Here is a 24,168-nt window from a genome sequence, read left to right as displayed (position 1 = left end):
GCAGGTGCCCAGGAAGGGTTTCTGGGGTGGGCAGAGCTCAGAGCTCAGAGTGTGCAGTGCCTGGCAAAGCAGCTGCTCTGCTGCCAAGGGCCTGGGCAGCCCAGTGATGGCTGACTTGTTCTGTCAACAATTTTATCCTAGAATAGCTGTAGAAATAGAGCTTGGATCCCCTATCTTGTATTAGATGTATGAAATGGGTCACCCGGGCACTTGCAACCCCCCATGAGCTGTGTCCTGCCATCTGCAAGATTGGGATGATTGGATTAGCAAGAAAAGTCAATAGGTTTAAAACTTCCTGTGTATCAATTCTTGGAGGAAACCTGTGTTCTGCAAAACCAGGCTGTAGTATCTACAGAATTTTGGATATTCCCCTTTGACAATTTTGATCTGTTTTTCAGTTTCTAACAATATACGTAAGTCTTAGCTTACTAATATTTTAGAACAGAAAGTTGTTTTGATTCAGTAAGCCTAAACTTTCCAAAAGGTATTTTTCAGCACTGCTGGTATTATCTACCAGATTTGTGTCAACTGATTTATTTAAACTGACCTGTTCCTTGACCAGGTTTATTGTTAGCAGAGGTCTGTTTCCCACACTGTCAATACTTGTTGACAACACTTCTGTTAATAACAGGGCACAAATTAAATCATGAGAGAAAGCTGAAATGTGAGTAAAATCAGAGCTGGGTGCTGGGTGCTCAGGACTGTTCCCAGCTCTGGAGTAACCATGTGTTCTGATTCCTTCCGGCTGCACCCATAGTGGCCCTCATAAAATTCCTGCCCTGATGAGAAGTGTCCCACAAGTGAGGGGTGTCCCATTTCATGCCCAAAATTTCTCCTTATTGCATGGATCCTACTGTGCCAAATCTTTTGAGAGGGATCTGGGATGGAACAAGAGGGAAGATGACAGTGTAGATAGATCATGTTATACTTCCCTCCCAGATAACTATGGATGGTGTAGGTTAAGAGGGAGAAAGATGATAGAAAGATAAAATGAAGGATAAATGAAAAATAAGTAGTAAAGATGGATGTGAAAGCAAAGTAAGCAGTGGTGTCAAGAGAAAAACAGGGCATAAAAGAGCTTAAGGAAAGGAAACAGCTAGCAGAAAATTGGGATATATTATATATTTTTGGTATCTCTTTTCTGCTCAGAAGCTTCTACCAAATAAAAGGCTGTATAATAGTGATTGATTTGTAATCTCTGGTGTCATTGCCCTCGCTTCCCCCAAAGCCTTCTGGAGGCTGGCTGTTGAAAAGTATGAATTGCAGCAAAGAAATGGTTCCTGGCAAAAAGAGGGATTGGTAATCAATTCCCTTCCTGCCAGGCAGGGCTGCTCCCCCCCGTCACATTTGCTGCGTGGTATCCTGTCTGCAAAAAGCCGCCAGCCATGGTGCCCAGGGAGGACACAGGGATACCAGGATGGCAGATCAATCATTCCCATTGCTGCTGGAGCCCACCAGGGAACGCTGAGGACAGACAGCATGTCTTGAGTTCAGTAACTCAGTTGTTTTTCAGGATTAACCAAAAATTGGGTGGTTTTTCGGGACTCAGTGCTGCCCCTGGACTGGTGGTCCCTGAGGGGACAATGTCCAGCTGGAGAGTGTGTTGGCAGCAGGAGTTTCAGCTGGACTGCCCAGGGCACATGCTTGGGGCGAGCTCCTGTGCCACTGGAGAACTCCCAAGGGTTTCTCTCCTTTTTGTGTGCCCAAGGCACTGGGCGGGCAGCATTTTGAGGAGAAACGTGGAGCGTCTGCTTAGGAGCAGGAACAGCAGAGGCTGCTGGTCCCGAGGGAGGGCAGGACTGGGTATCCTCAGGGAGCAGAGCGAGGCTGTGGGAGGAAGAGAACAGAGCCCCAGACCAAAATCCCAAAGGAGAACAGCTTTAGGACAACATGCCAGAGCACCTGCAGCAAAGAGGGAGCGCATTCCCGGGGGTGAGCTCCTCCCTCCTCTTCTGGGGCCAAGGAACCAGGAGAGGGCCTTCAGCAAGAGCTGAGTGAGGAAGAGGAGGTGAAGGCATTGGGTAGGAGGGCTGTCCTTTTACCCTGCTGTGATGCTCCAAGGTGGGATACAGGTGTTCAGCAGGTGTCCGTGGAACCTGGCCATGCGGTAGGTTGGGAGGCTGGGGATGAGCCCATCCCACTGCCACCTACCTTGGCAAAGGTTCTCTCAGCTGGGGATACAGAAGGAATAAATAAAAATGCAAAAAAGGAATTACTAAAACTGTCCCTTGATAACCAAATGGTTGATCATAAATTGGAGTGTCTATGCAAATGAAGTAAATAATTAAAAACTCCAAGAACAGCACTGACTAGGTGGTTGATGGCTGGCAATTATAAACGCTGAATTTTTAATATGCATACATCTAAGGAGCCAGTAAAAATTAGCTTCTAGACTAATGGACTTGCCTTTCTTCCAAGGCAGAATTTTAATGAGAGCATTATTTATAGCAGAGACCAAGAACAAGCATTTTCTTGCTTAGTTTCATTTCTTCTTTGCTGGCACTTTATTCATTAACCTCTGAACTTCTCTGGAGAAGAATAATACCCTACACAGTGGAGGGCAAAGATCACCTTGACCCCCTGAAATTAGTCATGGGTCGGGTATTGTTAAGAGAGTTACGTCTTCTAACAAATAATATTCATATTGGTGATATGTCCTCATTTCCTGCTGGTTTCTGGGTCATTTATCTGCAGTTCAGTTCACTGAAGAGAAAATGAACAGAATATGGTGTCTTGTAGCACAGAGCTTCTTGTGCCATCTTGTCTTGTACCATGCAACACCATGAGATTTTAGAATTTTATATGAAAATTTGCAGAACTGGAATGCAAGTTACAGGTCGTGTGCATTTTTAAAGGGCTTTATGTGCTTTCCTTTTGAGCTTCTTTCTGTTAAATATTTTTGTTATGTTAAATTTTTTCTAATTTAAGAGAAAAGACTTGTCTGTCTTTCAGTAATCAGGAAAGCTCTGGCTTAAATTGAATAATTATAAAACCAATAAAATTAATGAAAGAGCTTTACTTCTCAGATCAGGAGATAACTGTGTGTGCTGACCCTAGTGATGAGGGAGACAGGAAAGGACAATGAGCAAAAATGAAAATAGTATGTTTGGGGTTTGTAATCAAACCCAAATGAAAACATTTTATCAAAGAAGGCACTTGTCATTTAAAAAAGATAAATAATTTTTTGCTTTTGCTTTCTGAAAAGACAAAGTTTAGGTTGTACTTCATTCTTTGCTAATCAAAATCCTGTGTTGAAAATGTTCACCTGCAAAGCACATGTAAATAGTCCAAGAATGGAGCTGAGTGCTCACTGTGTGAGGGATGGAGTGAAACCTGGGGTTGCCCTGCCCTGCTTGAATGCAGTGTCAGGGTTCCTCCCACAGCTTTCAGCCACATATGCCAGTGGATTTCCTTTGCTCCACATTGCAAAATGGGCACCGATTCCATTGTCATTGGAGAGTCAGACTTCAAGAGAGGCTTAACCTGCTCAGGCTGTAAATGCTGTTGAAGTAGTGCTTTTTATTTATGACAATTCTTGTAACAGTGTTCTTGAATGACTCTCAAATGACTGAACCCAGAGAAGATCTCTGCATAAGAAGTACCATCTAATTTGGAAGATGCCTGACCATTGCTATGGAGCAGAGTTATTGATGTGCATGTCTAATGCAGATCATTTCTTTTCTGAATTAATTTTTAAAACTCTTTGGGTTTTGACCGTAATATCTACTTTGAGATATGTCTGTGTATCTTAGGAACTTGTCAGATCCATGTCTGACTCAGGAACTGTTTCATCTTGCTGAGAGAGAAGGGGGTTTGGGAATGTTGTTAACTTTCCATCACCTTTAACAGGCTGCAAAGTGGATGGACATCTGACTGCTTATAATGGGACCATACATGATGTCAAAATGCATTCCATGTATTTTTGATATGAATAGCAAGTTTAGACTGGAGAACATGAAATAGTAGTGGGCACAGCAGAGTAACTGTTCTGTAAGAGAACTTTCCTCACTTGTAGCTGGTTTTGTATGTAACTGGATGGGAAAACTGGAGCAGGTGTACCAGGGCACAGCATTTCATGGTCTGGGAAGTTGCAACTGGGACAGAAAGGACAGTCTCTTGTCCAGTGTTGCTGAGTAGCCTGAAGGTGACCAGGAAGATGAGAACTCTTTGCCATGAATCCTGTCAGTTCTTGTGTGTTTGAAGCACATCAGGGCTGGTGACTCTTAGGGAAACATCCCCTGGGCAAAACCAGCCAAGGCAGCATTGCAGTGCTGAGTGAATGTCTGAATGAACTGAACTTGTGAAGTGCTCCTCTGGTTTTCCCTTCCCTGCCCTAGTCCTGGTGGAATAGCTCCACGGTGCAAGTGTATGTTTTCTGTGTCTTAGCATGGAACTTCTCCACTAAGCCTATTACATGTGCCTGAGCTTGCACTTGATTTCCAGTCTTTCTTCCCTGCTCTTGGATTTGCAGGTATTTCCTGAAAGTGTACTTGTTTCACTCATTACACACAGTTCCACTGGGATTCCAGCTCTAAAAATGCTGGCCATTTTCCCTAATGAAGGATAGGAAAGTGTCAACATCTTTCATAACAGCTGCTGGAGCACCTTAGAAGACTAAACTTTGCAGGCTCTTCCTCACATGATTCACTTCAAATTCCTGTGGTTTCCTCAGGTTCAGGTATTCACCAGAATCACCCACAGCTCCCACCACTGTTGTTAGTCCGTGTGGGAGCCCCGTGCCCCTGCACAGTTCCCCATGGCTACACATAGGGAATGCAGGGAATTGGCACCTGCTTGTGTCTTTGGAGCCACTTCTCAAGCCTTGGCTCTTCATTGCCTGCAGTTCACACAGGCCAGGGGCTCCTCCTGCTTGAGGATTTGTTCCCCAGCCCAAATTTGTGTCCTAGCCTGATCCAGCTTCTGTGCGGACTTGCTGTGTGGGCAATAACATGCCCAGATTTTATTGGACATGCCCTGTTCTCCAAGGCTGCCTGCAGAGAAGACCTTTCAAAAAGGAGCTGGGAGGTGACTGCCTGACAGGTCTCTACCCAGATGTACCCAAATGTGGTTCCTGTATGGAGCCCTTTCATCCACCAGTCAGTCCAGATGCTGGTGAAAGCCACTCTGCTCCCGTTTGAACTGGGGGCTTTTCAAGTTGTCTCTTGTATTTCATTTCTCCTCTGATTATTACATTTTTATTCATTCTGTCTTGAAAGACTCATGGCCTTTTGTAACTGCATGTCCTTTTTTCCCTTCCGTGAGGACTTCTTTTCCTTAGAAATACCGAATATATTACAGAAAGTAAGAGTAGAAAGCTTTCCTTTTGCCCTCAACCAGCTAAGGGCTTGGCAGCTACAGGCTCCAAAGTGGCAGGAATGTGAGGAGAGAAAACATAATGGCAAAGGAAAACAAAGAAGTGACTTTCTATATTGTGAAATGTTGCAAACAGGAATGTTTCATATTTCCCCCGCTGCCAGTGTAAGCATTCAACAACAAATCAATAGTGCCCAGCAGGGAGTGGTTCCCTTCCTTCATTTTAATCTGTACAGCTCGTTGTGGCATCAGGAGAGCAGCAGTGCCAGGAAAAGGGAATGATTTCTACCAGGATTGTATTGCAGCTGCCCCACCCGCTTTCCCAAAACAAATTCCTGGGGATTTTGAGGCTTTAATTTTACTTCTTCGAGAATCAGAACACAGACATTTGTTATTCTCCCTGGCTGCTCCTGCCATGACAATGCTGAGGGCTGTGCTGTTCTCTTGGTTGCTTCATGCTTTATTTTCCAGGGGCTTTGCCGTGATGCTGTAGCTTCTTGGCACAGGAAGGTTATCATTCCCAGGGCAGAGGAAACAGGAAGGGAAAAAAGTCCCAATATCAGCTTCTGAGTGACAAAGGTCTGTGTTAGAAACCCACCCATTCAATTGCTGCATAGAACAAGGGCAGATTTTCAGGAAAAGAAGCTCCCAGAGGAGGTAGGAAATACATTAATTAAAGCTCTCTGCAAAATAGTGGGTGAAGAAATGCATAACATTTCCACTCCATTTTATGCTATGCTGAGCACTTTTTTGACCTTCAAACAGTAGATGGAAATGTGGTGTTGAAAGCATTCATACACACCGGGAGTGCAACTTGATCGTTTCCTCTGCAGTTCTTCGTAGGGGAAAAAAAGCAGGAGAAATATGATGGTGTTACCATATTTGCAGCTGTAGTTGTTTAGAGCTCAGGCAGACTAACATTAACAAATGATGATAATTAGGCTTGATTTGCATATTAAAATTGTCTTAATTAAACACTGATTCAGTAAACGTTTAAAGGTTGTAATCGATCTTTTGCAGGCACTCTTGGTTATTTATATGATCTAATAAAGGCTGGAGGCTTTGTTAATGAGCCCTCTATTTCCTAACTTGTATGTGTCAATGAGATTATTTCACCGACAATTACAGAGCCAGCTGCTGTTAATAACTCACCAACCCCAAGGCTGGAATTCTTTTGTCTGAGGCTCCTTTAGTGGGACCCTGCTGTTTACATTTCCTTGCTGCTCAGACAAGGGCCCATGCCACAGCCCTTCCTTTCCTGGGGAAAAATCCCAGGGCAGAGATTTCATGGGGAGATTTTGTGACTGTAAAATCAAGCTGGCAGTGTCCTGTGAGCTGTTTGAATAATGGATCTAATATTTATACAGCGTTGAGCTCAGTCATAATACATTTGGTCCCAGATCTAATCCTGGCAACTCTGACAGGCTGAACTTTGTGAGAAACTTTTTTTAATTTAAGAGGTAATGTAATCATGGTGTAATTTTACAAGAAGCCTCTGAAAAGGCTTCCAGGAGTTTTGCTTCTCTTCAATGTCACTGCAATCTTTTGCTAGGATGTGAATGTCTTGGGAAAAAGGTGCTAAAACAGGTGAAGGGCTCTTGCTTCTCAGTTGCTAAATATTGTTATCATCCCTGATAAAAGCATTCTGGGAAAATTTCACATTGCTTTGGAATGATTTTTTCAGGTTTTTTTATTTTTTGACAGCTCCCTGCACATGAAGGAGTATGTATTTATGTACATATGTATAACTTTTTAATGACACCTGTTTTGTTGTGGGGTATTCCCAGTAAAGATTTTCAGGTTTCAATTCTCTACTCCTGCTTCTTTGAAGGTGACATAAATAGTTGCATGCTCTGGTCCCAAAAGTCCAGTCACCAGTTCCGGTGCCAGTATTGATGGATTAAAAACTATATTTATTCCTATGTCTTTTCAGTCATAAAGTTTATTGGGAAACATTAATACACTCAATAAAGCTAAACCACTAGAGTATATTTTTAATGATTAAAATAATTATGCTGTGGAGTGACCAATAAACTCTTTAAAGCAGGTAGGATTTTCAAAATTGGTGTTTTGCCTAATTCCATTTGTATCAGGACTGAATACAGGTTTTTACTGGGGAGCAGCACTATGATGAAAAATAAAGCTTAGATGTCCATCAGACTAACTAAAAAACAGAACTGCTCCCCTCACTACCCAGACCTTCCAGCAATACTTTCTTTTTTCTCTGGGAAATCCTAGTGTTGAAAATGTTGGCATGAATTTGGTTTCAAATACTTACAAAATTCTGAATTTGAAATTGCAGAAGGTTAGGAATATTTTTGATGGGCTTTTACAGTCCTTTTTCTCCTTTCACTCAGAATCTGTAGATGGTGTAAGCAGGATCTGGTGCAGAGGATCTGTGGACAGTGTATTCATAAGAGCTGATTGCAATGTTTTCTCCTCTTCCACAGGTGATTCTTTCATTTTAATTTTGATATCTAAAGACTTTTTAAAAATTACACAGTCACTTTTTTCTTATTTTTATTTTTTCTTGCAGTGACTTCTTTTTCCAATGAATAACTTTTTGAGTGTTTCTAGCCAAATAGTCTGGATTCTCTTCTCAGATACTGGTTATTCAGGTCAACAGTCCTGTTATTCCCAAAGCAGCATTAGTTGGGAAAAGCAGATCATGGTGAGCAAGTGGTGTGCTTTCCACTTCCATTTAGATCCTGGTTTCTTTGCCAAGCCCCGTTGTTGGGGAAGTCATTCCCTTGCTGTTGGTTAATGGAGAAACAGAGATCAAAGAAGAGCCTGCCTTTGCAGAGCTGTTCAGCAGTGTTGGTTGGTGGAGGAGAACTGCAGCCATGTTCTGTTAGGTTTGCCCTTTTTTGTTGTTCTTATTTCAGTACTTTTTGCTGTGCTTCTGCCATTCGAAATCTGACTGAGATGCATTTGGTCCATTGTGACTGCCAGAACAAAATTCACACCGTGAATGCAGCAGGCTTACAAATTTTTATTCCAATAGAAGTAAACCCTCTCCCAGTGGCTGTCAGACAAGTAAGAACTTTGATCTTACTGGCTTACTCTTGATTTATGCTGACTCTTTGAAGGGAAGAAATCCTTTAACTTTTTCCTTTGTTTTTTTTTTTAAACGTTTGGGCCAGCTTGTCTTACTTGATAAACACGGTTGTGTATGTACCTGCTTTTGTCTCTATACTCTCTTTTCCAGTTAAAGCCACTTAGTTTTTCCTTTCTGCTGCTATGAAAAAAAATTCCATTGTTCTGATAGGAATTCACAGAAGGCAAAAATTTGGCATTTTGGCCAAAATTTAACTTCAGTTTTTTAGTGCATGAAAGCCCTTCAGACTCATACGCAACTTCTCATAGTCTCTCTATTCTCATAGATAAGGAGGAAATTATTTCCCACATGTAGTGCTCTCACTTTTTCTTATATATAATTAAATTATGTATTCATTGTTTTATTCTGCCTTCATATAATTTAATTTTCAAAGCCAACAGAAATGATTTTGTATTTTTTCTATGCTTGCACTACATTCAAAACTTTTCCAGTTATATTCCACCAGAAACTTCTGCTCATTTATAATTCATCTTTTTGATCTTTTTTACATTAAAGTAATAGAGCTCGTGGTGTTTAATGTTAGACAGCCCTACCAGGTTCCTGTCATTCAGCCATTGCTCTCCTGAAAACTGCTGCTCTGTTTTGCAAAGCAATGGAATGCCAAGTTAATTGAAACTGCTGCATAGTTCCTGGGTTAATCTGCAGCTCACAAGCTCCAGCACATTACTCACAGCAGGATTTCCTTGGCCATCCCTGCCCATGCACTGCTGATTGTTCCCTCCCTGGAACATTGAAACTCCTGGAGTTATGCAGGATAGGAGGAATGCAGTTATGGAATTTGGCTTTTCTGGTGCTGGCAGGGTGATGTCTGTTCAGCTGCCTTACGGATCCTTAGGACGATGCAGCAGCTTCTGCTAATGAACCCATCTGCTAATACCAACCAGGGCAGTAATACACAGCTCCGCTCTCACTGAAAGAATTTCCATATCTTAGAGGCATTTCTTTTTACTGTTTATTTTCTTGTAGAGGAATGATGGGTCCAGCAAAGGCATTTCTCCCTCCCCTCCCTGGCTGGCCTGTCGGGGCTGTGCAGGTGGGACTGTGCTCATGTGTGATCTCATCAACTGGAGATGACATTTCTCTCTTCTCACAGAAGCAGGTACAGGAAAGGATCTGCTTCCCATAAGACCTTTGTTCTTCCTTATGCAGCTGGAAGTTTGATGTCTCTTGCAGGAGTTGAGTGAGGAGAGAATCCCACACGGTCATGTCTGTTTAAATACTGCCTGTGGTTACAGTTTTCTGCAGACTGCAGTACAAAAATCCAAGTATCAGTAAAAGACAAAAAGATAATTCACTTTCATCTTGAGAACAAAGCTGAACAGAGGAGCTTTTTTCAACTTTTTTAATTCATGAAACATTTATCTTTGAGTCAGGTTATATTATGCTGGCAAGAATATAATCTGTCAGCATTTCTACTATAAACTCCTGTTTTTTAGATTTTTTTAGGAGAGCCTTAGAGGTTCACTTTGAACAGATTTAGCACACAAGGTCTTGGCCTAGAAACATACTTCATATCCCAGTTAAGACAAATGAATATGCCTGCATCATCAGTGCAAAAGGTATATTAATACTACATTCAGGTGAAAGTTCAGACCTACACAAATGAGGTAATTCAGGGGTATTCCAGAACAAGGTTAATTAAGTTTTTTTGATATATTTAATAGCAGGTGTTACGAACTGTGAAGTGAAAGGAAGGCTGGTCTGTGATGAAAAGCATGGTGTTGGGCTTAGCTGGCAGGCACAGCTCTCTTTCTAGTTTTTATTACCTACCAAATTTAGAAAAATGCTGCTTCTCGAGTTTTTAATGTTTCACAGTATGAAAGTTGTTATAGAAGTTCATGCATTTTAAAGAGGTTCAAAATTCTTTTTTGTTTCTTTGGGAGGATGTAGTGAATAAAGTGGTTTTTTTTAAAGAGCCTATCCGCTGATGTACTTCAGTTTTGGTGCACACACCTGCCTCTATGAATTCCCATGTAACAGAGCACACAAATGGTGGCAAGTTAATTTTATTCCCCAGAGAAGGGATTACAAAACATCTGAGTAATGCCCTCGCCTTACCCCTGGTCTAACATAGAGAAACCTTCTCTGTGTGATTCCTCCCCCCAGGGTCTATTCCAAGTGAGGAGAACAGAAGCAAACTTTGCACTGAAGGTTCTGTGCTCGAGTTTCTCGAGTAAACCCTGTGCTGACAGATGGTAAAACTGTTCTCCAGATTTGCTCAGTGCTCACTGCTCAGACACTGCCCTGCCGTGCCCGTGAAGCCTCCGAGTGTAACTGGGAGATGGATGTGGTTCTGCCCTGCTGGGAGTGGAGCCCTCTGGATGGGACAGGATGGGGCAGACGGAGAGCAGCCCTGTCTGTGTGTCCGCCTGAGGGTGGACACACAGAGCCTGGGGCTTGCAGGGGACTGCTGGAATGAGTTAATACAGAAACACAGAATATCCTGAGCTGGAAGGGACCCACTGGGATCATCAGTCCAGCTCCTGGCCCTGCACAGACACTCCAACAATCCCACCCTGTCCCTGAGAGCGCTGTCCAAACGCTCCTGGAGCCCTGGCAGCCTTGGGGCCGTGCCCATTCCCTGGGGAGCCTGTTCAGTGCCCCAGCACCCTCTGGGGGAAGGACCTTCCCCAAATATCCAACCCAAATCTCCCCAGCACAACTTCAGGCCATTCCATTGGGTCCTGTCACTGGTCCCCACAGAGCAGAGATCAGTGTCTGCCCCTCCTCTTCTCCTCACAAAGAAGTTGCAGACCCCGATGAGTCTCCTCTCAGTCTCCTCCAGCTGAACAGACCAGATGCCCTCAGCCACTCCTCACATGGCTTCCCTTCACGGCCCTTCACCATCTTTGTTGCCCTCCTTTGGATGCTTTCTGACAGCTTAATATCGTTCTTATATTGTGGCACCCAAAACTGCCCCAGCACTCAAGGCGAGGCTGCCCCAGCCCAGAGCAGAGTGGGACAATGCCCTCCCGGGCCTGGCTGGCCATGCTGGGCCTGATCCCCCAGGACAGGGATGTCCCTCCTGGCTCCAGGGCACTGCTGACTCGGATCCAACTGGCCACTGACCAGGATCCCCATGTCCCTGCTGCTCTCCAGCCTCTCATTCCCCACTGTGTCCATACACCCAGGGCTGCCCCATCCGGGTGCACTTTCCCTTGTTGAACCTCATATGGTTGGTGTGGGCTAGGAAAGAACGGAGCCGTCTTGCAAAAGTAGAAGGGGCTCTTTCCTCCAGTTTTTGTGCTTACCCATCACATCCCATGAAAATGGGTTTTCTCTCTCCTAAAAATTACCTTTTTCTCTTGTGAAGAGATCCAAGTCCCTTTTGATGTCTCCATGCACCCACTTCATGGCAATGACACAGGCGATACCCTGCAGCGCGGAGGGACAGCAGAGCCACAACTCTGCTGGATCTGCCACATTCCCTGTGGAGCTCCCCAGTGCTGGCTGAGGCAGACAGGCCATGTTGTGAATAAGGCATGGGAATGAGAAGGATGCACACTTTTAGTTTTGCACTTTGCTATGAAAACGGAAGCCCTTGGACAACTCCAGCAAGGAAGATTGAGAGGAAGGTTAGATCTTCCCAGTGAGTCTGTAGGCAGAAATCACAGTACACTGAACATTCCTTGCTTTTGGAAAAGTTCAGGTCCAGCCAAGGGAGCTTCTAAAGCATTACACTGTTTGATTTGCTGGGAAAGTTCTAGCTATGTAAGCTCAGAATTTTCATTTTCCCCTAAATACAATTAAACCTTTCATGAAGAACTGTTGGGAGGTTTTGTTTGTTTTTAATAAAGAGAATGAGGTGAACATTTCCACAGCTGAGTGCTTCATGGTTTGAACACTTTTCTTAGTTTAGTCTTTCTGAATGAACATTATTTCTTAGAGTTAATTTCTAAATGAACCAAGAAATTACAAATAAATCTTCTATCTGAACAGTGTTAGATAAATCTCATACTCAAATGTTGTTGTCTAAACACTCGTATCAAACTCATAAAGATAATTACCTACTGTAACTAGGATATTACACCCAGCTTGATCTAATGGATTTGTTATCTTGATTCTGGACTTGCACAGTAAGTTTGTTCATGTCAGATGTTCATGTATAGCAAGGCATTCAAAATCCAGAAAGAAAACCAAAAGAGCAGAGTTTGAGAAACGTGAGTCGCTTCCAAATGACGCTCTACCGGTTTTGGCTGTGTGTTTTCTCCAGAGGTGGTTGCAGTATGGCTTGTTAAGTTTGGGAGTTCTATTTTGTTGCTGCTGAAATGGTAATTAAAATAAGTATAGGAAGATTCAGCTGCTGTGTTACATAAAGGTTGAACTTAATTATTGCAATGCAAAGAAGCAAAGAAGCAAATTAATTATGATTGTCTTCAGCCTGTCTTGTCTTACTCTGCTATTCCTATATCTATGTGGATACACAATAGGGAGGATTTACAGCAGAATTTCACTATTGATTCCCAAATCTTGGGGTTTTATCCTGTGAAAGTAGGAACAAAAACATAATTTGAATTTAGAAACCTTGTTAAACTACTTTTGCAGCAGGAGATTACTGTTCACAGATCCATAGCTCCAAAGATCAGGCTGCTTTTCCACAATACCACATTTCATTTTAGCAAAGGAATGTTTTCTCTCTCAGGAGTCTTTTAGGTAGTTCCAGTCCAAGGCAGGCAATTAATGCCTGTGTTCAGTGGAAGGTGAGAGGTTGATAGGCTCCATAGTATAATGCCAGGGTGTTTCTAACCACTGATTCTAATGTTAATTTCTGGATTTCAGACTGGAAAATTATATGTGTGTGTGCATGTGTGAATAATAATTTAAAAATCCCAAAACCTCAACACTGCAGAACACTTCATATTTTGTTTTCTTTGAATGTGGCTGTTATCTGTGTGTTTCCTGCAGAGAAAGAATGCATGGTTATTAATGTAATTGGGCAATAGCTCAAGGAGGGAATGGAACTCCGACTTCCTCCATTAATATTTCAGTCAAGATCCAGTTGACAATAATAATGTATTTTCCATGATTTATACTGCTGGAGTGTGACATGCAGTGAGACTGGATAGACCCCAAGGGTTAAAGGTGGGGGGGAAATGGGCCTTTTTCCAGCTTCAGAGTTCTGCTCTGATGTTTTGTTGCTCCTCCTGCTCTCAGTTCGTGATTGTTCCCTCTGTGAGGGGTGATGGTCAGTGAGACCTTCAGGGTACAGCAAAGGACCGTAATTTTCCCCTAGAAAAGAACTGCCCTAATGTCAATCTCCTTCTTTTTCCCCTGCTCTTTTCCTTGTGGTACAAGTCCCAAATGTTTGCTCTTGCTCAACTTGAACCTTAAAGAAATTAATTGAAATGGCAGATGCACCCAGGTGCTTGTGGGCACCCTGTTCAGTTCCACACTGCATGAAGCACTGGCGGTACTATAGTGGATTATTTTGTGATTAAAGCTTGAAAAACAGAATGCATGTGCAAAAGTGATTTCATTAACTTACTGCTGAGCTCCTGGTGCTGAAAACTCAGTGCTAACTTGAATTGTGATCCACAGAATATCTATTATTATTTGTTTCTTGCTGGAGCTATTACAGCTCAGCAATAGCTTTCCAGTTTTGTTTTTATGTCTGCAAAACTCAGATTTCCTGGTGTTGGTAAAGAAAACCCGAGCTGTGCATTGAATAAAAATAAAATGGCAGTTTGAAAATTAAGTTTCGATAGTATTGAGAAACACTTTGCAGAACTATTGCCTTTGTCTCACTTTTATTATCATTATTATTATTTTTATTAAAATCCTTTTCAGAGGGCTTATACTGAATTGACTTACCGAGGGAAAGCTGAAAGTTAACGTCCATTTTGTGCAGCATCCATGTGGTTTTCTTTTTTCCACTGGTTTGGGAGAGCATGCGTTTTCTGTGTTTGTGGAAAGGTTACTGTGTGTGTATTGGTATCTGAGAGTGTCTGAGGGTAAATACTACACCCTGCTGAGCAGCAGCAGTTTTTTACAAGGGCTACTTTTTACATGCAAAACATGCACTGACTCTTGGTTTGTTACCATGGGCTGGGTGCAATCGATATCGCTGCTGGGCCACAAGGTACATCTTATGTCCTTGACATTTTTTCTTGCTAGACTGCTTATGTGTGTTTGGTTATCTTTGTCTCCTATCCTGTTACCTTTATCGAGTTAATTTGCCTGTCAGCCTTAGGGAATTTTGTGTAATCCCATTTCTATTCCAGCAGTGAATTTATAATTGAATAGTAATCATTTAAGTTTTACTTTTATCAGCATTTATTGGTTCATATTTTATTACTTAGAAATCATAGGATCACAGAATTTGCCAAGCTGGGAGGGACCCACTGGGATCATCAGTCCAGCTGCTGGCCCTGTACAGACACCCCAGCACTCCTACCATGTCCCTGAGAGGAGTTTCCAGATACTCCTTGGGCTCTGGCTGCCTTGGGGCCATGCCCATTCCCTGGGGAGCCTGTTCAGTGCCCCAGCACCCTCTGGGGGAAGAACCTTTCTCTGATATCCACCCTATATCTAATATCTAACTTAAAAATATACAGGGGTTTAGCGTGAGTTTTTAGCACTATTTCCCCTTGTAACTCTGTTATAAACTGTGGAGGACTCAAGAACTGTGCTCTGGCAACCTTTTTATGCTTTAAGTGGATGGTGTGCTCTTTAAATATAGAGCCTTTGATAGTTCAGAGCCTTTTTTTTCTCTTGTTGCCTTGCAATCCTTTTATGGGAGTAATACCAATTTCCTAGTACAATCACAAGAGCATATGTGGCCTTGGAGCAGAAATTACTTCAACACAGAAGGGTAAATGAAAAATACAATGAGATACAAAATGGCACTTGCCAAAGTTGCCTGCTCCCTTTTTTGGGTGACATTTTTTTGGTGACTTTTTTTTAAACAAAATGAATTCTGTGCAGCATTAAGTGCTAGGCTTTATTAGAGATTTGTATTCTAATGCCGTATGACCAAGACTGGAAAGAGCCTCCTTGGTGTCCAAGTGCAGGAGAAAGATCACATGCAGGAGAAGGTCATTTATTTCCAGGCTTTTCAAGCAGCTTCTTACAGTAATGAGAATTTTTTTTTATCCCCACTACTTGAAGTGGAGTAAATTTTTGTATCTCACTGTTTGAGAACTGTCTTCTGCTTTTCCACTGGAATTTATCTGCAGATAATGAATCCCCGTATTTTCCTGCATCAACACTGCTCTTCAGCCTCAATAGCTCCTTTCCCTCCTTGCTCTTGACCCCTGAGATATTTACAACAACAATGTAATCCCCTTCAACTGCTGCTTTGTTGGGCTGAGTTCTCCTAAGTGGTTCAGAGATATAATATGAACCACAGACCATTATCGAGGACTGTCCCTCCAGAATTACTTTGTGGTCAAAACTCATTAACTACTTTCTGAAAGGGCATGTTGCAAGCACTGAGAATATGCTGCTAAACATGCTGATGATAAAATGTAGGAGGTTTTGTCAGTGAAAAAGAGAATTCAAATTTCTTATGTCAGAGTAGGAGGGATTTTTTTTTTTAATCAGGAAAATAAAAATGGGACTAAGCTGATGATATAAGCTCTAAAAGCATGACAGAGGTATGGTTAAACTATGTTACGCCTGCTCCTGCGAGACTGATTCAAGACCAGCATGAGTAGTGAAATTTCAGATTTTGTGTTTGGGTTTTTTCAACTCTCCAGAAAAATGCAACAAACTGTCTTTCAATTGCAGTGTTAATAAAATGCTTTTTTAGAGGGAAAATTTGTTCTTCAGCGTATGATTACACTGCTTAGAGCTGGGCTTCACTTTTAATAGGAACTATTTTTTAACCCATGAAGCCAGTGGTTGCTATGAAAACAGAGAAGGGCATCTCTTTTAAGTACCCTGTCTTGCCGTCCTGAAGATTTCAGGTTTTTTTAGCAGGAGATACTGTGGTTGGATGGCTCCTGTACTGGGAGAACAAGCCACATATCAGTGATGACATCTGACATATGTTGCTGCACTATGTAGGTCACTTATGGCCTATTGTGGGAGATGACAAAAGATAATTAACTTGGATTTCATGCCTGTGATTCCTTAAGGAAGCCTTTAATGCTGTGTGTGGAGTATCAAGAGACATGTCCTGACTCACTGCCTGAGAGCAAGAGCTCAGTCTTTTGGAAGGAGCGATTACACCTTCTAATTCCAGCCCTCCAGCCAGGGAGATGGCTTTGCCTGGTGATATTTGAATGCACCTTTTCTGGTGGCTATTACGTGAAGTAAGGAGATCCATCCTTAGTAATGGTGAGAAATGCGTTCCTGTTCTAGCAACCAAGAGCTGGCTTTTTAGCACACAATGTGTCCTGATTTTCACACAGCCATAAAATCAAGGTCCTTCTGTTTACACCAAGGCTACAGAATAATTTATATTGCTGTAACGTATTTAAATGCTCTCTTTTTGTTTCATACCTAGGGTCTCCGTGTTTACACATTCCAGGGTCACGTGCATTCCTGTAATCATGCTACATTCAACAAGAAGGTACGTCCTGCATGTGAATTTTCTCTTTTGTTTTTCCCATTAACCATCATGTTCCTTGCTCTGGCCTGTTCTGTCCTGCTCCTTGGTGACACAGAGACCTCTGGGGCTGGATTCAAAATCAGTGGTGGCTCAGAGTGGCCCCACCTGCCAGCCAGACCAGAGCTCCAGTGCCTGCCACAATAGAGCTGCCCCCTCCTTGGTTCTCCCTCCCTCCTTTGATCAGTGCATGATGTCTAAGCCATTCTCTTCTGTTGGGTTCATTTAGTTACTTTATTTAAATGAAATTTGCTGTTAGGTTTTTTCCCTGGCTTGTTAGTTTATAGTCGTCTAAAAGGAATCATTTTGGCTGGGATTGGTGACAGACTGCTGTCTGAATGACTGGTAAGTTTGGAAGGGGAGGAATTTCTCCTGAATGGTTCTTAGAGGCTGTATGAAATACTCTGAAATGACCCGAACGTTTGTGATGTATGATTTGTGCAGCTCTTCTGGCCACACTGCTCTTTAAAGCTGGTGTGGAAGTGCTGAGGCATGTGCTGGTTTCTGCTGCTGCTAGCAGCCTTTTCTCTCAGAGACCATCTTTCCTGAAAAATAACTTTGCGGTGTTCTTGCTCCCTGTGCTCCCACTGACACTTTCATTACAGGCAGAGCGAGGTACTAATTTTTCCTGCAGGAGATCCTGAATATTCTCTTCTTGCTCAGTATCAGCTGCTGCTTTGCCAACTGCTCTGCCAGCCCTGTGTGTTTGTAGGGCAAACCCCAGGGGCTGGTACAGCAGAAGGTGTGGGATAAGCTGATGTCAGGGAGGGGAATAGGAATTCCCAAGACATCTTAATTCTTTCTTGGCCATGTGCATCTATCTGTATTTGACAGGCGCAGCCTGCCTCTCAGTGCTCTGAGACACTGTGGTGGGGAACAAAAAGTGTTTAACAGGAGCAAGAGTGGTGAGGGAAATACTGTAGAGATACCACAGCACTGTCTTTAAAGTGGTATTAATTTACAAAGGGCCTCATGTGACCTATAATGATTAACAGGAAGCTGAAAGACCACGTGCTGATAACCTTCCAGATAAGGTTGTTTTGGTAAGGAATATTACAGTTGGCATTAACTCTAGACTAGAATCATTGGTTGACATTCTCAGTGATTGAATTAGTGAAAATGGAAACATTTGGTGCAGCATTGATCAAAATGAGTGAGGAATATAACTTCAGAAGCTGTGATTGCAGTTGTGTAAGTTAACTCTACTACTGAAAAATTAAGTAGTGGCCCTGAGTTGTACACATAACAGTTGTCCCACTGGCTGGCTAGCAAAGCAAGTGCTATATTTCAGCCAAATATAGACTTTAAGAACTATTTTTGTACGCTCCAGTGCTTGCTCACCAAAAAATTAAAGTATTCCACCCTAAGCAAGCTGATTAAGGTGTTTTGAGCGTCAATATTTTTGTTAAAAAAAGCATATTTTATGAGGAAAAAATGTTTTTATAGAAACAGTCATATTTTCAACAATACTTTCATGGAAAAGATTTTGCACATTGATCATGGACTGTTTGGACAAAGTGCAGCATTACTTCCAGAGTGTCCAGCCTAATGGTTATACCTGGTCCAGGAAGTCTGCAGTGACAAAACTGAAGGCTGATTGCTGAAAAAACCCTACTTAGATGGTTTTTTTTGTTACATTTTTTTATATCCTAATGTCACGGATCTGCACATCCCATGCTTTGTGAGAGGTGTTGCCTACAGAGTCGTACTGCGTGGGTGCAGAGGTGTAATGGTGAGAGATCCCAAGGGATTCACTCTGTTTTCTGCTTGGACATAGGTCGGTTTGAGTGGCTCCTACATCACTTCAGTGGGCTTGTGGTAATCCTGTCTCGGGCTGCTTGGTGCCAAAGGAGTTCAGAAAGAACATGAAATTCTGATTACACAAGAACAAGGAACAAATTTTCTAGTTAGATCAGAAAGCCATCCAGGCGATGTGTCCAAATATTAAGGGACACTTTTAGGGAAGAGTATTGTGTGAAGAAGAAGCTAAAAAAGAATAATGCATTTATACAAATTGAATAAATCCTCATTAAGCTCTGTGAAACTGATTAAATCTGAGTTATTTACTACACCATGCTTCTGAAACTGTAGTTAATAGTTTTTTTGTTAAGTGGGCAAGGTTTGAAGCCAGAACTCATTAGTGCTGAGATTCCCTAATTAGCCTGTTCTCTATGGAACAGAGCTGCCAGCTTGGCACCTGGAATGTACCCATTTGTTGGGTCCTGCCTTGCTGGGACACAGGAGTCACAGTGCCCTGGAGAAACTTCTGCTCTTGTGATTATGTCAGGACTTAACAGATAATACTTCCAGCAGCATTTAAATCTTGCAGTTTTTCAAGCTGGTTCTCTGCCTGTGGAACATTTGAGAAAATTTGAGCAAAACTCACATAGCTGCTTTTGAATTGAGGACATAGAAAAATGGATCTTTCTTCATAAAGTTATTGTTACCATCCCTTTTAGTCCCACATTCCCATAACACAGTAACTTTGTAGAGAAAAATGTTTCAGATATTTATTTTGCACTGGGGTATGGCCCAAACAGCATTTCAGGTAAGCTCTGTAGCTCCTTTGCAATGGTAAATCACCTATGCTAATGAAGTATAAAGACTACAGATGCTTGGTTGAGTCGTGAAATTAAAGTAGAACAACGTTTGCTCCCTTATGTGTGTGTATATATGCATTTGTGTCCAAATAAAAGTATGCCAAGAGTCTTCCATGCTATGTTTGTGTCATATCTGCAGGTTTAGGAGTCATTACAGTGGTTAGCAAGTTTCCCTAAAACAAAAAAAAGTATTTTTAGAATTACTGGTTATATTAGGAAAACCTAAAAGACTATAAAGAATATGCTTGAGAGCAACTGCCCAATTTTACCTCCCCAAGCCAAAATGCAAGCAGCATCTAGGTCGTTCTTCCATTGATTTACTGAAGGGCAAATAATGTCAGACAGTTTTTAAACAAAAACAAAATTTCAATTTTGTTTACCTCCTCAGCAGTCCAGTTGCATGTCAGCTACCATTTAGCTGGGCCAATAATATTGATATTTGATGTCAGTTCTTATTCATTACTGCACCCAAATGATGCAAAAATCAGATCTCTCAGATGTTTCTATGGATAGCCAGATAAAGCCAGGGATGTCTGACTGCATCTAACAGACACAAACAAGAAAAGAACAGAATACAAAATCAAAAACCTATCTGCTCTTATTGTTATTTATGTATTCAAAGTGTTCACCTCTTTGCATAAACTCAAAGCCAGTTGCTTACAAAGGTTACCCAGTAATATCAAGTGTGTTCAATTATACATGCAAAAGGGCTAATAGGTTCTTCCTCTAGTTTATTTCTGTCTCCATGCATAAGAAATATAATTACAGAACTGAATTACATTTAAAATACAGATTTTATTATCATTACTTAACCATTTCAGGCCATTAAACATTGTTAGAAGTAAAAAAAAAAAAAATTGATTCCATCTCTCTGTCGTGGCAAGGAATAAAATCTGTGTCAAAATACCCCCATTTCATTTGTTGGCAAACAGCTCTTTCTGATAATAGGGAAACTCTCTGGAAATTGTGCTGGAATTCACTTCTACATCCATTCTCTGACATAGTCCTGTTATTCCCTAGTTTTGGAAGTAATTTTCCTGGAGTGCTCCCTTCCCTTGGCCATCCTCCCTGTGTTACCCACAGACCCTGCAGTTAGCACTGGGCCTGCTTTACACATTACATGCAGACCAGATAACACGTTCTGAGGCCACTCAAGTAGAATTGGGTCGATCCATCTTTATTTTGATCAGTTTGAATGTTTTTGCTCTCCAACTCTGATACTCTTAATGTAGAAGTCTGGATAAATATGTCTAGCAGATAGCCTAGAGCTAAAAATATTCCTCCAGATCTTACTGTGAGGAAGCTGCAATATGTAGGGACTTATTTAACTGTTGGAGGCCAAGAAAATTCAGGACGCATTGATTTGGAAGGGGTGGCTCTCCCAAGTTGCTGTATCCCTGTGTCCTTGAGAAAAGAGACAGTCTCACAGCCAAGGCCCTTCAGTGGGATCAAAAAAAACCAAATCCAGGACTGATTTTTAAATGTCACACCTTGTTTGTGTCATTCAGTTTCCCATCACCATTTCAGGCTTCCCATCAGAGATCATTTGCAAAGAAAAACTTTGTAATGGGTGTCACACACCTCAATAAGCCAAGGGCAGAGAAAAGCCACATGCAGCAGATGATGGTGGCTGAGAAACCTTAGGTGTCAGTAAATGCACCAGCTGCTGCTGGAGTTTGCCTCTGCACTCCTAATTCAGACAAAATGCAGTTCCTTCACTCTCTGTTTGTTTTGTCTTCCTGAGTTATTTTTGGATCAAAATCCCAGTTATAATTTCTTCTGGGGAAAAAATCATTAAAAAATCTCTTAGTCTAGCAGTTTGCTTAATCAAGGCACAAGTTGCCTTGGAAAAGTTGGCATTACCTGTTTTTTCTGTTCTCTCTAACATATATAAATACATTATATATAAATAAACATAAACCTTTTTGAAGATTTTGAACCCAATCCTGTCAAGTTTACTAACTCTAAAAATAATCACAGCTCAAGAAAATCCACCTTCTTTTGTTTCAAGCCTTTGCATTATGAGATGTGAGATGAGCTCATTCTGCCACAGGACCTCTCTCCTCCATCCTCAGGGTTTGTAACCCTCTTTTGTTTGGACAACGCTCTCAGGCACAGGGTGGGATTTGGGGCTGTCCTGTGCAGGCCAGGAGTTGGACTTTGATGAGCCTTGTGGGTCCCTTCCAACCCAGGATATTCTGGGATTGTATGATTTACCACAGAATTGATTTTTAGTTCTTTTTTTACAATCCCTTCTGGTGCTCTTTGTTGTCACCATGCAGGGACTCACAGTAAACCACGAAGTATCTTGTAAAATTCACTCAAACAAATGTGGGGAAGCTTAGATTTTAGAAGACCTTCTTTTGCTCTTCCTCATGGCAGGTTCTAGGAGAGTATTTCAAACCCATCAAGAAATTAATTTAGTACCATCAAGAAATTCAGTAGCTGAAGGGAGCCTGCAGGAAAGATGGAGAGACACAAAATCCTGGAGTGACAGGACAAGAGGGAATGGCTTCAAACTGACAGTAAGGTTAGACTGGATATTGGGAAGAAATCCACATGATGATAATAGATCAGGAATCTGGGGTAGGAAGCAAGGCAGGTGTCTGCTATCACACTGTCTCTCTCATTCATTTGTTTTGAACCAGCAGTAAATGAAATACTTAAGTATTTAGCTTTTCTAATTGAAGCTTTTAATCAGATTTTGCTCTTGTTTAAATATTTGCATATGATGAAGCTTTGTCTCAACTCTTCATGATAAAAATTGATACTGACATTTGGATTCAGACCGCTCTGTAAAGCCCAAGAAGAAAAAATGTGACATCATTTTAGATGGCTTTGACATAACTTCGGTTTGAGTAACTTTAAAAGCCCTGTGTATTCTAGGTCAGATTGGCCCTTGAAAGATCCTCAGCAGAAACCGATAATAACTGACTATACAGTATTTTCTTTTATGTTTTCAGACTTTCTATTTACAAATATAAACATATTGTTATGTCCGTTTGCTGCTAACTAAAAGACACAGAGATTATCTCCTTTAATGTGATTTTGTTTGCTTATTTCTGTGTTCTGCAGTGAATGTGACCCTCTGTGTATACAGTACGTGAAGCAAGCACTGTTTAGCATGCAGAACCACAAGCACTGTGGAAAACTTTGCCCTTCTTTCTTAGAGGAGAAGAATTAATTTGTGTATCCTGTGGAATGAGGATTTTTAAAAAATTGCATCTCCTGGCCCAGAATGCCAGCCTTTCCTGTGGCAGATGTACACCGTAGGTCCAGACCCCTGCATAACTCATTTTTTAACAGCTGTTTCTTAAACTCATCTTTTGCAAAACAAACAAAATCAGAATGCAAAGATCCACCGAGAGTCTTTAAAATTCAGCTTGCCATGTGCAGTACAGTCCAACCTGCCTCTCTTTGTGGCATTTCACGGGAAATTATGTTTTAAAACACATGAGAAAGCAGCACAGCATCCCCACCTTCTACCTTGTGACTCTCTCATGTGACAGTCACGTTTTTGACAAACGGTGAGACTGTTGCCTGCTCTGCCATTGCTGTCACTGCCTGGACTGGGAGCCATTGAGCTGTGAGGCCAGGGTTCTAGACATCGCTGCTCGCACTGGGTTTGCTCCCTGCCAGCTCTCCCAGCGCTCCCAGTTCTTTCTGGGCAGGTGTTGGTGGGGGCTCACATTGCATTAGCCTGGACACCTCTTAAAATAGGTGCTATTGGGTTTGCGTTGGTTACCAACAGACAGGGAACAGCTCTTCCAACAATGTTTGTGCAAAGCTGTCTCTTCAAAAGGGCTTAAACTAAACTTGGGTAGAAAAATGGGATTAGTTTAGATCAGTGGTTTGTATTTGGTAAGAGGACTCTTGAACCTTTACCGCTTATCAAATCATGGCCAAAGGGAGGCAGCGTGGCTAGGACAGTGCTGTATCTGTGGTGCAAAGGATGTGGCTTTATAGAATACCAAGCTGGATTTAAAATAAATTTATGCAAGCATGAAAGTAGGACCAACTTTGGAAAGGCTTCTCTGTTATGAAAATGCAATTAATCTGTGGTTGAATAAATATCACTGTTAGAAGGTACTTGAATATCAGACTGATTTAATCTGAAAATAATTGAGAACGCACAGCTGAAGGCCATCAGGGGTAGGAATGCAGATTGTTTTGGTGCTGTACTGAGTTTGCAGGGCAAGGGTTGCCATGTGGACAGACAGCGCCATTTCAGGGCAGGCCGTGGGTCAGTCATGGCCATTTCAGGGTTCTCAGCAGGCCATGGACCAGCTGCTGCCGTTTTGGGCCAGGCCATGGGTCAGTCACTGCCATTTGGGGCAGGCCATAGGTCGGCCACTGCCATTTTGGTATGACCCCGAGGCTGACTAAAACTCAAGGGGATGGGGGCATGGAGCAGTGGCCAGCCTGGTTGTTTTGAGCCAGTCAGTCATTTCTCTGGTCTCCTACAGAGGGCTGTGGGGTCTGTGAGAACTCTGAGGTCAGTGAAGGCCGTGGGGGCTGTGTGGCCGGGGGGGGCTGTGGGGGCTGTGAAGGCTCTGAGGGCTGTGGGGTCTGTGAGGGCTGTGGGA

At 42.2% G+C, this 24,168-nt stretch overlaps 1 protein-coding gene and 1 long non-coding RNA gene across 4 annotated transcripts in view; both read left to right on the top strand.

The window, feature by feature from the left end:
• Positions 1 to 24,168, top strand: part of SPAG16 (sperm associated antigen 16) — a 359,065-nt gene that overhangs the window by 224,627 nt on the left and 110,270 nt on the right. For all 3 annotated transcript variants that reach the window (XM_042035377.1, XM_042035375.1, XM_042035378.1), the window contains one exon: positions 16,881 to 16,946. In XM_042035377.1, coding sequence (XP_041891311.1) covers positions 16,881 to 16,946 — 66 coding nt within the window. The remainder of the gene's footprint in view (positions 1 to 16,880; positions 16,947 to 24,168) is intronic.
• Positions 12,033 to 14,920, top strand: LOC121668012. Its single transcript, XR_006017220.1, has 4 exons — positions 12,033 to 12,044; positions 13,074 to 13,075; positions 14,056 to 14,065; positions 14,759 to 14,920. It is a non-coding gene; the product is annotated as an uncharacterized LOC121668012 (long non-coding RNA).

Source organism: Corvus kubaryi, unplaced genomic scaffold, assembly GCF_017639235.1.
Source record: "Corvus kubaryi isolate FWS band 111438036 unplaced genomic scaffold, C.kubaryi_AGA036_p1.0 37383, whole genome shotgun sequence".
NCBI classification, from domain to species: domain Eukaryota; kingdom Metazoa; phylum Chordata; class Aves; order Passeriformes; family Corvidae; genus Corvus; species Corvus kubaryi.
The sequence above is the reverse complement of the archived record's forward strand: the minus strand, read 5'-3'. Positions and strand labels throughout refer to the sequence as shown.